Below are 14,322 nucleotides of genomic sequence, written 5' to 3' on the forward strand. Positions count from 1 at the left end.
GTGGTATGCTATACCGTACTCTTTTGCCATTAATTGCAGTCACTTAAAATAACCACTAGGTGGTAGACTAACCCTAAAATTCTCCTTCTGTGGATTTCATGACTTCAACCCAAAAAGGTGTATTGCAGCCACCAACTGGACCGGTTGAAAAACGAAACAAGGTAAAAAAAGAAAATACAAATGTGATAGGGGAACTAATTTAATCCACCTAAATAAAAATAATACATTGACATTACCAAAACAAAACAACTTCTCCTTCTTTCAAATCTCCCATATTAGGCTCTAGAACCTGAGAGGGTGGTACGGCTTGTGACAATATTCCATGTAACTCCTCTGCCGAGAAATCTTTCAGTCCCTGGAGCCGCTACGCCGCATTTACAATGATATCTATCTTCCTGGACCTTCTCTCAACCTTGGCAGTGCCATTAATCACCATAGCTATAAATGCCACAAAGTCCACCTTCTTAACCTTTAAAATGCCAGGATCCTGCTGGTGAAAGGCAACCCCTGCAGACTACAGTGAAGGCCTATTCACCACCATGGACTCTTCAGGAGCAACATTCAAACCCTCAAACTTTTTAACAGCATCTGCATATGAAATGCTCTGGACAGCCCTGACTTTGGCAACTCAGTCTCTTTCACCCTTGTCGAGCAATCAAAAGATGTAGCTTTATGGTTCCCACCGTAATTGCAACATGTCACATTTTCCTCACTTTTTAAACACATGATATGATCTTTTCCACAACTTGGACATCTCGGCTTCTCCCTTCTGCAAACACTTGAAACATGACCAAATGCTTTACAATGAATGATCATGGGATGAATGCTCTGACTCTGTAGTATGTTTACCCAAACTGCACTTGAGTAGGGAGACTCCCATATCAAAAAACAAAAGAACAGATAGACTCTTCACTTTTTTACCATTCAACACACGATTCATCCTACGTGCATCAATCATTCCAGGAATATTTTTAATCTCTTCAAAATCGACTTCCCATGAGACGCCAGATATAACCACCTTGAGAGGTGCCCTGTTCCAAAGACACACACACGACACTTCAAATTTATCAAACTGAGTGAGATGCAACAAACGTTCCTTCTGATCCGCAGAAGCACAAAAAATCAAAACAAGCCCGCCTCTTGTGATCTTCACAACCTTCACTTTACCCAGCACCCTCTCCACCAGTTTGGATATGTCAAATGGTTTCTTCAATATTGGCAATCTGCTCAGCTGCTCCTCATTAACAACCCATACTCCTACTAGATACGAAGGATCATTCTCATCACTGTACACTACTTTGCTTTGTTTTCCATTTTGGACAATATTCTAGTTCTCCTTGATTCTACTGCCATAAGATTCAGAATTCACTTCATCGACCGCTTCCTCCATATTTTTCCGTGAACCGGATTCCAAATCATCGTTCGTAGTATGTTCTCTATTCCTTGTTAATTTCAGAAAAACATTTGATGGAATTCATTGTGTCCTTGCTGTATCTTCTGCTTACTAGTGTGGCAGGATATTTTTAAAATCATCAAATTGAACAACCGCAACCAAATATGACACAAACAGCTACTGTCAAATGTTGCTACATTAGTTCTTAGTGCACTTAAAACAAAACAGTTAGGTGGAAGCGTTTGAATAAAAATCTAATCAAAACCCTATTTTATTTGTCACGTGCTTCATAAAAAAACAGGTGTTGACTTCACAGTGAAATGCTTATGGGCCCTTCCTAACAATGTAGAGAGAAACGTTTCGAAATAATAGACAAATAATAACAGAAGGAATAAGTGCACAGTGGATAACGATAACTTGGCTATCTATATACAGTACCAGTAAAAAGTTTGGACACACCTACACATTCAAGGGGTTTTCTTTATTTTTTTACTATTTTCTACATTGTAGAATAATAGTGAATACATCAAAACAATGAAATAATGCATATGGAATCATGTAGTTACCAAAAAAGTGTTAAACAAATCAAAAATATATTTTATATATTTGAGATTCTTCAAAGTAGCCTCCCTTTGCCTTGATGACAACTTTGCACCCTCAACCAGCTTCACCCTGAATGCTTTTCCAACAGTCTTGAAGGAGTTTCCACATGTGCTGAGCACTTGTTGGCTGCTTTTCATTCACTCTGCAGTCCAACTCATCCCAAACCATCTAAATTGGGTTGAGGTTTGGTGATTGTGGAGGCCAGGTAATCTGATGCTGCACCCCATCACTCTCCTTCTTGGTCAAATAGCCCTTACACAGCCTGGAGGTGTGTTTTGGGTCATTGCGCTATGGGGGGAAAAATGATAGTCCCACTAAGCGCAAACCAGATGGGATGGCGTATAGCTGCAGAATAATGTGGTGGCCATGCTGGTTAAATGTGCCTTGAATTCTAAATAAATCACTGACAGTGTTACCAGCAAAACACCCCCACTACATCACATCTCCTCCTCCATGCTTCACGTTGGGAATTACACATGCAGAGATAATTCGTTCACCTATTCTGCGTCTCACAAAGACATGGCAGTTGGAACCAACAATCTAAAATTTGGACTCATCAGACCAAAGGACAGATTTCTACCGGTCTAATGTCCATTGCTCGTGTTTCCTGGCCCAACAAGTCTCTTATTATTGGTGTCCTTTAGTAGTGTTTTTTTTGCAGTAATTCAACCATGAAGGCCTGATTCCTTTGAACAGTTGATGTTGAGATGTATCTGTTACTTGAACTCTGTGAAGCATTTATTTTGGGCTGCAATCTGAGGTGCAGTTATTTCTAATTAACTTATCCTAAGCAGTAGAGGTAACTCTGGGTATTTCTTTCCTGTGGCTGTGCTAGAGACAGTTTCATCATAGCGCTTGATGCTTTTTGCGACTGCACTTGAAGAAACTTTAAAAGTTCTTGAAAATTTCCGGATTGACTGACCTTCATGTCTTAAAGTAAGACTGTTATTTCACTTTGCTTATTTGAGTTCTTGCCATAATATGGACTTTATCTTTTACCAAATAGGGCTATTTTCTGTATACCACACCTAACTTGTCACAACACAACTGATTGGCTAAAACGCATTGACAAGGAAAGAAATTCCACAAATGAACTTTTTTACAACACACACCTGTAAATTGAAATGCATTCCAGGTGACTACCTCATGAAGCTCGCTGAGATAATGCCAAGAGTGTGCAGAGAATCTCAAATGTAAAATATATTTTGATTTGTTTAACACTTTTTTTGGTTACTACATCATTCCATATGTGTTATATCATAGTTTTTATGTCTTCACTATTATTCTACAATGTAGAAAATCATAAAAATAAAGAGAAACCCTGGAGTGAGTAGGTGTGTTCAAACTTTTGACTGGTACTGTACATGGGGTACATGGGGTACAGAGTCAATGTGCAGGTGTATAAGGTAATTAAGGTAGATATGTACATATAGGTATAGATAAAGTGACTAGGCAACAGGATAGATAATAAACAGTAGCAGCAGTGTATGTGATGAGTCAAAAGAGTTAGTGCAAAAAGGGTAAATGCAGATAGTTAAATAGTTAACCAAATAGCTACCCGGACTAACTATTTAGCCGTCTTATGGCTTAGGGGTAGAAGCTGTTCAGGGCTCTGTTGGTTCCAGACCTGGTTCATCATTACCTCTTGCGGTGCGAGGCTGGAGTCTTTGACAATTGTTAGGGCCTTCCTCTGACACCGCCTGTTATAGACTTCCTGGATGGCAGGGAGCTTGGAAACAGTGATGTACCCTGCCTTACGCACTACACTCTGTTGCGTCTTGTGGTTGCATGCCAAGCAGCTGCCATACCAAGTGGTGATGCAGCCAGTTATGATGCTCTCAATGGTGCAGCTGTAGAACATTTTAAAGATCTGAGGGCCCATGACAAATCTTTTCAGCCTCCTGATGGGGAAGAGGCGTTGTCGTGCATTCACGACTGTGTTGGTGTGTGTGGATCATGAAAATAGCCCCGTCAATGTGGATGGGGGTGTGCTTGGTCCTCCATTTCCTGTAGTCCACGATCAGCTCCTTTGTCTTGCTGAAGTTAAGGGAGAGGTTGATTTCACCACACTGCCAGATCACTGACCTACTCCCTATAGGCTTTCTCACAGTCTTCGGTGATCAGACAGGTTACTCATCACATTTTGCTTGCAGACACCTGAGACAAGACATTAACGTGGGGGGATGCTCTGTCTGTCATAACATCTAGTTTCTAATAGGCAACAGATATGTTTTATAAGTTGAAATGTGTCTCTTAATTGCCTGCCCACCTGATTGCTCGTTCTTTTCACCCTGTGGCTGCAGCAATGTCAATCCACTGCTTTCCAACAAATTTCCCTGTTTTAGGTGGGTTCTTTACATGCCTCCTCCTCCTACATTCAGTTTTCTATGGCTGTATTTACACAGGCAGCACAATTCTGATATTTTTCTCGCCAATTGGTCTTTTGACTAATCAGATCAGCCCTGAAAAATAGCTGATGTGAAAAGATCTGATGTGATTGGTCAAAAGACCAATTAGTGGAAAAAATATCAACATAGGAGGATAAAAAACAAAAGAATAACAATGAAAACGGAAATACTAAAATAGCACCATAAGGAAATTATCTAAAAAGGTGTGTTTTAAGATCTCTTTTAAATGTCCACATGAAGCAGTTACTCTTCCTGGGGTCCACATAAAACATAAAATACAGAACAGAGTACAGAAGTGTTGCAAACAAGAACAACATAAGATAATATGACAAATTAAAACAAGAATGATATATTGTGCTACCAAATACTGAAGGCAATGCTCCAAATACTCAAGCCAATGCTACCAAATACTGAAGGCAATGCTCCAAATACTGATTGAGTGTATGTACATTTCTGACCCACTGGGAATGTGATGAAAGAAATAAACGCTGAAATAAATCATTCTCTCTACTATTATTCTGACATTTCACATTCTTAAAATAAAGTGGTGATCCACTAAGATGGAATTTTTACTTGTATTAAATGTCAGGAATTGTGAAAAACTGAGTTTAAATTTATTTGGCTAAGGTGTATGTAAACTTCCGACTTCAACTGTATGACGTAGTCTGTTTGTGTGTGTGAAAATAAAAATGAAGTAGAGAAAATGTTGATCAGGAGGACCAATCACTTGCTAGAGGGTCTGCTCATGTGATGAGACTTTGCCCTAGCAACACAGACTGCAGCTGTTGCCTAGCCGATTTGATGCAGCAGCTACAACCAGGCAAGCAGATCACGTACAAGAGCTCAGCAACAGCTTGAATGACCTCCCTCTGTGTGATCTGAATATTAAAACTGTGCTCGCTGCCTAGCTCAGAGTACCAACACATGAGGAAAACATCTCCCCGTGTAATGAACATCATTATATTGCTGCGTTGTACAGACAGAGCCAGAAAGAAAGACTGACAGATAGATCCCCTCTGGCCACCATACTCGAAAGCTTGTACATGAAATGTTGGAAAGGGAGAGGCTATATCAGGGTTCCCAATAATAATAGTGGTTAACATGTTTTTTTAATGACTCCCCCTATCTCTGTACCCCACACATACAAGTATCTGTAAGCTCCCTCAATCGAGTAGTGAATTTCAAGCACAGATTCAACCACAAAGACCAGGGAGGTTTTTCAATGCCAACACAAAGAAGGGCACCGATTGGTAGATGTATAAAAATACAAAAAAGCAGACGCTGAATATCATGGTTAAGTTATTAATTAGGCTTTGGATGGTGTATCAATGCACCCAGTCACTACAAAGATACAGGCATCCTTCCTAACTCAGTTGCCGGAGAGGAAGAAAACCAGGGATTTCACCATGAGGGCAATGGTGATTTTAAAACAGTTACAGAGTTTAATGGTTGTGATATGAGAAAACTGAGGATGGGTCAACAAAACAGTGACAGATTATTATATATGTTTTGAGTTCTTGCGGTCAATGTGCAGTCTACTAATTATTTGTAATTACGTTCCGGCCCCCTGACCATCCGACCAAGAGAAAACTTCAGGCGTGTCCGTATAGCCCAGGGATCATCAACTAGACAGATGGTCAAGGGGCCGGAACATAATTACATAATTACAAATAATTTGTAGACTACAAATTGACCGCAAGAAGTCCAAACATATATAATAATTGACTAAAACAATCATTTCAAACCTCGCTTTCCCTGGGCTATACGGACACGCCTGGTGCCCAAATCGATTATGTTGGTTGAGCAGCTGAGAGTCAAATGTGGAGACGAATGTATTCGGTTCAGTCAGTCGTCCTGATGAGCCCTCCCAGCAAGTTTATGCTGGCAAGAAAATGCGCTAGTTAAAACGTGTAAAATAAAGTGAGGTTTATTTCTATGGGCGAGGGAGAAATAACTTGTAGTATTGGTCACCATCTGTATTTGGACATCATCTCCAATTTTTTCCATCCCAATACATTTTATTTAGAGTAGGATAGCAGCCATTACAGAATACAGATAAATAACTTGTAATATTGGTAGTAACAATTTGGATGTCACTGTGATAGGCCTGCAGATAAACACTGCTCAATGGGGAGAGTTTGCGCTGTAAGCAGGCAACACAACAACACCGGGCACACTAGTGTCCTTCACTCCCGCTTGCCGCATTAAGGAGATGGAAGTAGCTACATAGTGTAGCCCAGAGGTATCCAACCTTTTCTAGTTCTAATGAAACATGTCGTGAGATACTCACTTTTTTTTTTTCTAGCTTTCAAATAGGCATTCTTCTCTTCTTTCCCCTGCAACTCTTCCCGGGTCCTTATTGTACAAGAGAAAGGAGTTCACTATGTTTTCTGAAAATATATCTGGTAAAATAATGGTTAATAAACAACTCTTAAGAGGGGCCCTATGAAATCTGTTATTTTTCCCCCAAATTATGTTTTAAATTTTCCCAAATTATGTTTTCAGATTTGTACTTTTCCTGGTCTTAGAATATATATGTTTTTTTCACTCTCAAAATTACAACTGTTCATAGAGAAAAAACGAAATGAGATGTTTCAGAGTCCATGTTTATGCTTAAATCACACCAGAATACCATTTTTTTTTCGTCTGGAAGAAAGCTAACAAATTAGAATTGTTTTTATGTAATTCCCCTTTAATGAGGAAGGTGCTGTCCAGTGTGCAGGACTAGCAAGGATTCTGTACTGCTGCTGCCCATTTCATGGCAAAGTTTGCAAATAATAGATCCAAATTATATACTTCTACATGACGTAATTTCGATATACTTCTAAGATGGTTATCACATCAACTGACTAGGCACGGAGTGATACACCACAAAGACAGACATGGGCAATATTGCTGGAAATTAATTGGCAGATTTCTTTCATCTGTCTTTAAATAGGCAAGTCAGTTAAGAACAAATTGTTATTTTCAATGTCTGCCTAGGAACAGTGCTGTCCTTGTTCAGTGGTAGAACGACAGATTTTACCTCGCAATCTTTTGGTTATTAGTTCAATTTCAATGCTCTAACCACTAGGCTACCTGCCGCCCCATATTGTGTTAGGTTAGGCTTTTTTTAACCAGGGATGGGAAAATGTCAATGCTGTGTTGATTAGATAGTAGCTGGGACCTTGTGGTGTCTAATAGCCTTTGAAGTCGGAGATTTCCGAGTTCCCAGTTGTTCTGAACGCGGCATGGGGAACTCTCGACTTCGGACTTCAGTGCGTTTAAAACAATTTGAAACTAGGAAAAAAACGACCTCCGACAGGATCGACTTGAACCGTCATCCAACTCGGATTTCCAACTCGGGCCTCTTTCTAGAGCTCCGTCTTTCCGACCTGAAAATCACTGACGTCCACTGAACTGACCTTGTATTTTCCCAGTTCCCAGTTGTTTTGAACGCGGCAATAGCCTCTCCCTGTGGAAAGTACCGGTCATGAGAATGACACCATCATACATGACGTAATTTCGAACATGGGAGGTCTGCAATTTCCTGCTTTCGAAACCAATGGTTTATTTATTCACTGCTGCTACCTTTTCGCGGAGCACGCATTCGCGTTCACTTATAAACCAAATATAATGGCATTGTGTTATTCTATTAGCTACTAGTAGCAATTAACGTAATGTACGGCGTTAAAACCGTGTTGCTCTCCTATCCTTTGTTTTGAAATAAGTGGGCGTGTTTTTCAGCTTCCCCTGAAATACAATCGGGAAGTTGTCCAGCGCCATTTCCATAGCTTCTACGCCATCTCGAAGATCGTGCTTCGAGTTACAAGATTACGTTATCAACATCGGTGTACTCTTCTTCAATTTATCAAAACCCCACTGCATCGAGGTTTTCGGGCCGACTTCAGTTCCACCATCTACGTACTAAATAACGTCGTCGTTAGCTGTTGATTGTTGTAGTAGTGAGGTGAACTAACGTCGTTGGCTAGCTGGTTAAAGTTAGCCTACTTACCACTTTCGAAAAAATTAAACTAGCTAGTATCGTTGATGTGTCCTACCCTCTCCACTTTGAAGTCATGTTGGGCGAATCACTAATAAATATTGAACCAAATCTGGACAACGTTGAAAACAATAAGCCATCCATTTTGACTTCCTACCACGTCGGGGCAAGCCTAGGCAAAACAAGGCAAGCACTGTTGAAGAAAGGTGGGAGAAAATTGCGTTCAACAACGTCAGGGTTACAGCGGACACACCAACAACCGCGCCAAAAAACACTGAGAAACAATCCCACACGGCTTGCAGACATCAACAACAATGTCGCAGCTTGTAAAGCCCCAAGTGCCGAACTCGCAACCCACCGGACCCAGGCGACTCTGCTGACCTGTCACCATCTAAAGCAGGGGACAAAGAAAGAGGTATATTATTCAGTTAATTTAGTGAAGTAGATGGAGTTTGTACATGTGGTTATTACTTTGTCCATTGTTAGTAAAACATTATGCTGCATTTATCCATGTAAACACACGCACTATGCAACTTGGAGTAATTTCCCCCTTTATGTTTAGTGCAAAAACATTTAAATGTACAAATTGATGTTAAGCCATTGTAAAATGGTGCGCTCACTAGGTCAGGGTTTCCCAAACTTGGATCCGCTGTGTAGCACTAGGGTACAAACCAAAACGACGTTGGGAAACTATGCACTGGGTGAATGACCACTTTAAAAAAATATATAACAATTTTAATAACGGGGTTGGGGAACGCTGTCAGCACGGCTGCTTCCCTTTAAATACGTCACTCATTGTTCCAAGCCACACCCACCAAACGGATCAAACATACCTCAAAGAATGTTGAACGGGTTGGGGGAACTTGTTCAGTGCAATCCGTAACATAGCAAACGTTTAATCGAACTGAACTTTCTTGAACAGACCATGGTATCTTTGGTGGGTGTGGCTTGAAGCAATGAGTAACATATTTAAACGGAAGTGGCCATGTTGACAGTGTTCAAAACCCCTCCCTGTTTTTCAAGTTGTTGTTCAGAACAGCATTGTTTCGGTTTAATTGAACGTTATGCACAAAAAAAATAATACGGAATGCAGCCCAATGACATAGGAATTTGGTACACATTGTACAATCAATGTTTATTAAAGGTTGGCCTGAGTAGATGTGCTACAGGTATTTAGGTTACTTGTTATCAAATCAAATGTATTAGTCACATGCGCCGAATACAACAGGTGTAGACCGTACAGTGAAATGCTTATTTACGAGCCCCTAACCAACAATTCAGTTTAAAACAAAAAATGCAGATAAGAGAAAAGTAACAAGTAATTAAAGAGCAGCAGTAAAATAACAATAGCGAGACTATATACAAGGGGATACTGATACAGAGTCAATGTGCAGGGGCACCGGTTAGTTGAGGTAGTATGTACATGTAGGTAGAGTTATTAAAGTGACTATGCATAGATCGGCAGGTTACCTTAGTGTTCTTGGGCACAGGGCTTATGGTGGTCTGCTTAAAACATGTTGGTTTTACAGACTCAGACAGGGACAGGTTGAAAATGTCAGTGAAGTCATTTACCAGTTGGTCAGTGCATGCTCGCAGTACACGTCCTGGTAATCTGTCTGGCCTTGTGAATGTTGACCTGGCTAAAGGTCTTACTCACATCGGCTGCGGAGAGCGTGATCACACAGTTGTCCGGAACAGATGGTGCTCTCATGCATGTTTCAGTGTTATTTGCCTCGACGCGAGCATTGAAGTAGTTTAGCTCATCTGGTAGGATCCACACTGGGCAGCTCTCGGCTGTGCTTCCCTTTGTTGTCTGTAATGGTTTGCAAGCCCTGCCACATCCGACTGAGTGTCTGAGCCGGTTTAGTACGATTCGATCTTAGTCCCTTATTGATGTTTTGCCTGTTTGATGGTTTGTCTGTCGGAGGGCATAGTAGGGTTTCTTATAAGCTTCCGGGTTAGAGTCCCGCTCCTTGAAAATGGCAGCTCTACCCTTTAGCTCAGTGCGGATGCTGCCTGTAATCTATGGCTTCTGGGTGGGGTATGTACGTGTGGTCACTGTGGGGACAACGTCATCGATGCATTTATTTATCAAGCCAATGACTGATGTGGTGCCATCAGAGGAATCCCGGAGCATATTCCAGTCGGTGCTAGCAAAACAGTCCTGTAGCTTAGCATCTGCTTCCTCTGCCTGCTTTTTTTTGATCTAGTCACTAGTGCATCCTGCTTTAATCTTTGCTTGTAAGCAGGAATCAGGAGTATAGAATTATGGTCAGATTTGCCGAATGGAGGGAGAGCTTTGTATGCATCTCTGTGTGGAGTATAGGTGGTTCAGAATTATTTTTCCTCTGGTTGCACGTTTAACATGCTGATAGAAATTTGGTGAAATGGATTTAAGTTTCCCTGCATTAAAGTCCCCGGCTACTAGGAGCGCTGTCTCAGTATGAGTGTTTTCTTGTTTGCTTATGATGGAATACAGATGAAAATTATCTCTAGGTAGTGTGGTCTCCAGTTTATCATGAGATACTCTACCACAGGTGAGCAATAGCTTGAGACTTACTTAGATATCATGCACCAGCTGTTTACAAAAATACCTAGTCTGCCGCACCTTGTCTTACCAGACACCGCTGTTCTATCCTGCTGGTACATCGTATAACCAGCCAGCTGTATGTTGATATTGTTGTCGTTCAGTCATGACTCCATGAAGCATGAGATGTTACAGTTTTTAATGTCCCGTTGGTAGTTTAATCTTCCGCGTATCTCGTCGATTTTATTCTCCAAAGATTGCACGTTTGCTAGCCGAATGGAGGAAAGTGGGGGTTTATTCGATCGCCTACGAATTTACAGAAGGCGGCCTCCTTTCTCGGCCTCCTCTTCACGCAGATCACGGGGATCGGGGCCTGTTCCCTAGAAAGCCGTATATCCTTTGCGTCGGGCTCAGAGTCATGAAAGAAAATAAAGGATTCTGCTAGTCCGTGGTGAGTAATCGCAGTCCTGATGTCTAGAAGTTGTTTTCGGTCATAACAGACGGTAGCAGCAACATTATGCACAAAAAACAAGTTGCAAATAAACAAACAAAAAACAATCGGCTGGGGGCACATAAAACGGCTGCCTTCTTCTCCGACGCCATCTTACGAAATGTTATGAAGGATTTCAACAATGCCGGCGACGTGCCAGTTCCTGAGATGTTTACATATCGCATTGACACCAAAAATAAATGATGGAACTGGAAATTATTTTTAAAATGTTTGCTCAAGTGTTCTTCAGAGTAGAAACTATTTGCGTAACATTTAGAATGGTTCAGACCTTGTGGAACTGTAATGTTTGTTTCTCTTTCCTCCCAGCTGCTGAAGTCAAAAAATGGGAGAGTGGAGAGGGCCACAACATTAGGTGACCAGTCTGTCCACAACCTCGATAGACTCGATCAAGCTGCCCAAAATCTCAACACCCGGAGCCAAAGGAGCAGGCACGTTAATGCACCTTGCAATGCTCCCTCAGTACAGAAATATGACAACAGCTGCCACACAAAGCCCAATTCTGCTCCCTTTCAGCTCCTCCGTAGAGAGAAGAATCCCTTCAACTCAGTTAACAATGTCAAGATTGTGACTGTATCCCCAGCTGAGCTTGTACCTGAGGATGAGCTGAAAGATGGAGAGAAGATCTATGCTGGAGCTAAATTCAGCGAGCCCCCGTCTCCAAGTGTCCTGCCCAAACCACCGAGTCATTGGGTCGGCGAGACTGCCCCCCAACATTCCGACCACAGCCGAGAGCAAATTACGTTTCATTTGAAGTCTCTGCTGAAGGTTCAAGATAAACCATGATCTCAATGGATGGAAAATCTTATCAAAAAGATCCGTCTATACCTGATCAATGACAAATTTGGCACCGAAGAATTTGGACTCTGAAAGAACTGGAACAATAACTTAACAGCAACAGAATGTAATGAGTTTTTGATCTGTAATACAATTCCACATGTTCTGAGCAAGCGGCCTTGTTTTTGGGGGGATTTTTTATGAACTTGTGTAAATGTATATACTGTAAACATGTAATATAAGTGTATATTTTTCATGTTATTTTAACAGAAAGTATAGTTTTGTTACTGAAGCCTAAAAAAGATGTTCACCTTGAGCTGGTGCACTTACTGTTCCAATAATGGGCTGCAGTGCCCATTGGGACGTATTAAACGTAAGAAAGATTATCTTACAGATTTGCACAAGACTGACTGAACCAACACGAGTCACCACAATGGCAAGCAAGAATAGTTGTGTGAAAGTTTGGGGTTCTGTGAACTTCAGCCCACCAGTTGTGACTGCTATTGCCTTGAATGCACTGCAGGGAGGACCCACAATCTTCAGGGAACTCTCTGGAAGGACGGTCTTGAAGACGGTAACCTCGTCCCCAGGCTCAACGACAGAGGGAGCCAGCTGGGTGAACGACATCGAGAAGATGGAGTGACAAATGTGAGTCTCAAAATCAAAAATTCCCCCTCTGATGACGAGGACAACTGCCGCTGCAGGAAACAGACAAATTCAGCACGAGCACTGACTGAGTGCCCTTTGTTTTGAATCTCTCCAGCACTGACACATTTCTCTTTTTGTTTTTCCTTTTCCTTTCATTGGCCCCCTGATCACCAGTGTTGTTCCATCTAAAGCGCTGAGAATGTTTACCGGAAGAAAGATGAATGACATGGTCTTTTATTATTATATAACGCACATTTGACCCCTTCCCCCTAGAGCTAGGCAGCTGCTAGTTCTTGTTCCTTCACTCCGTGTCACACAAAAATGAAATTGTATTACTGTACCAAAGATTGAATTTTGTTTTTTGCAAATGTTCAAAATGTTAAGTCCAGTGACTAAATTTGTATACATCTTAAAGCAATACTCTCACTTTGCAATTAGAATTTTTTAAATTTTATGATGCATTTCATATCTAAATTGAAATTAAAATATTGGCTACCCCTTATATGTTTTCTGTCTGTTACCATTTGCCCTCACAAGTTGAAAATGCTAAGATGTCAGACTTCACAATGCCTGTCAGTCTCCCCACACGTTTATTGGTTTAGTAATCAAATAACATACAACATCAGGGAACTAGTACTCAAGTTTCAGCATTGATTGTAGTGGTTGCAGATAAATAACTTACACAACAGTGAAAAATGAACATGTAACACTATACCGAACAAAAATATAAACCCGATTTGACTTGAGTTTTATAGTTCATATAAGGAAATCAGCCAATTGAAAAATTAATTGGGCCCCTAATCTATGGATTTCACATGACTGGGCAGGGGTATAGCCATGGGTCCAGCTCTTATCGAATGTACTGTATACCTTGTCACAACACAACGGATTGGCTCAAACGCATTAAAAAGGAAATACATTCCACAAGTTGACTTTTAACAAGGCACACCTGTTAATTAAAATGCATTCCAGGTGACTACCTCGAAGCTGGTTGAGAGAATGCCAAGTGTGCAAAGCTGTCAAGGCAAAGCATGGCTACTTTGAAGAATCTCAAATATATAAAATATTTTGATTTAACACTTTTTGTTACTACATGGTTCCATATGTGTTATTTCATAGTTTTGATATCTTCACTATTCTAGAATGTAGAAAATAGTAAAAATAAAGAAAAACCCTTGAATGAGTTGGTGTTCTAAAACTTTTGACCTGTAGTGTATATACAGTTGAAGTCGGAAGTTTACATACATTAAAAGTAGTTTTTCAACCACTCCACAAATGTCTTGTTAACAAACTATAGTTTTGGCAAGTTGGTTAGGACATCTACTTTGTGCATGACACAAGTAATTTTTCCAACAATTGTTTACAGACAGATTATTTCACTTATAATTCACTATCACAATTCTAGTAGGTCAAAAGTTTACATACACTAAGTTGACTGCTTTTAAACAGCTTGGAAAATTCCAGAAAATGTCATTG

General features: G+C 40.7%; 1 protein-coding gene across 1 annotated transcript; it reads left to right on the forward strand.

Annotated features, from left to right (window-relative positions):
- Positions 1 to 7,898: 7,898 nt before the first annotated feature.
- LOC139415043 (proline-rich nuclear receptor coactivator 1-like) lies at positions 7,899 to 13,348 on the forward strand. The gene is made up of 2 exons (XM_071162799.1): positions 7,899 to 8,801; positions 11,731 to 13,348. The coding sequence occupies exons 1-2, from the start codon at positions 8,463 to 8,465 to the stop codon at positions 12,205 to 12,207; spliced, it is 816 nt and encodes a 271-aa protein (XP_071018900.1). The 5' UTR covers positions 7,899 to 8,462; the 3' UTR covers positions 12,208 to 13,348.
- The last annotated feature ends 974 nt before the right edge of the window (positions 13,349 to 14,322 follow it).

This window comes from Oncorhynchus clarkii, chromosome 8 (genome assembly GCF_045791955.1).
Source record: "Oncorhynchus clarkii lewisi isolate Uvic-CL-2024 chromosome 8, UVic_Ocla_1.0, whole genome shotgun sequence".
NCBI lineage: Eukaryota > Metazoa > Chordata > Actinopteri > Salmoniformes > Salmonidae > Oncorhynchus > Oncorhynchus clarkii.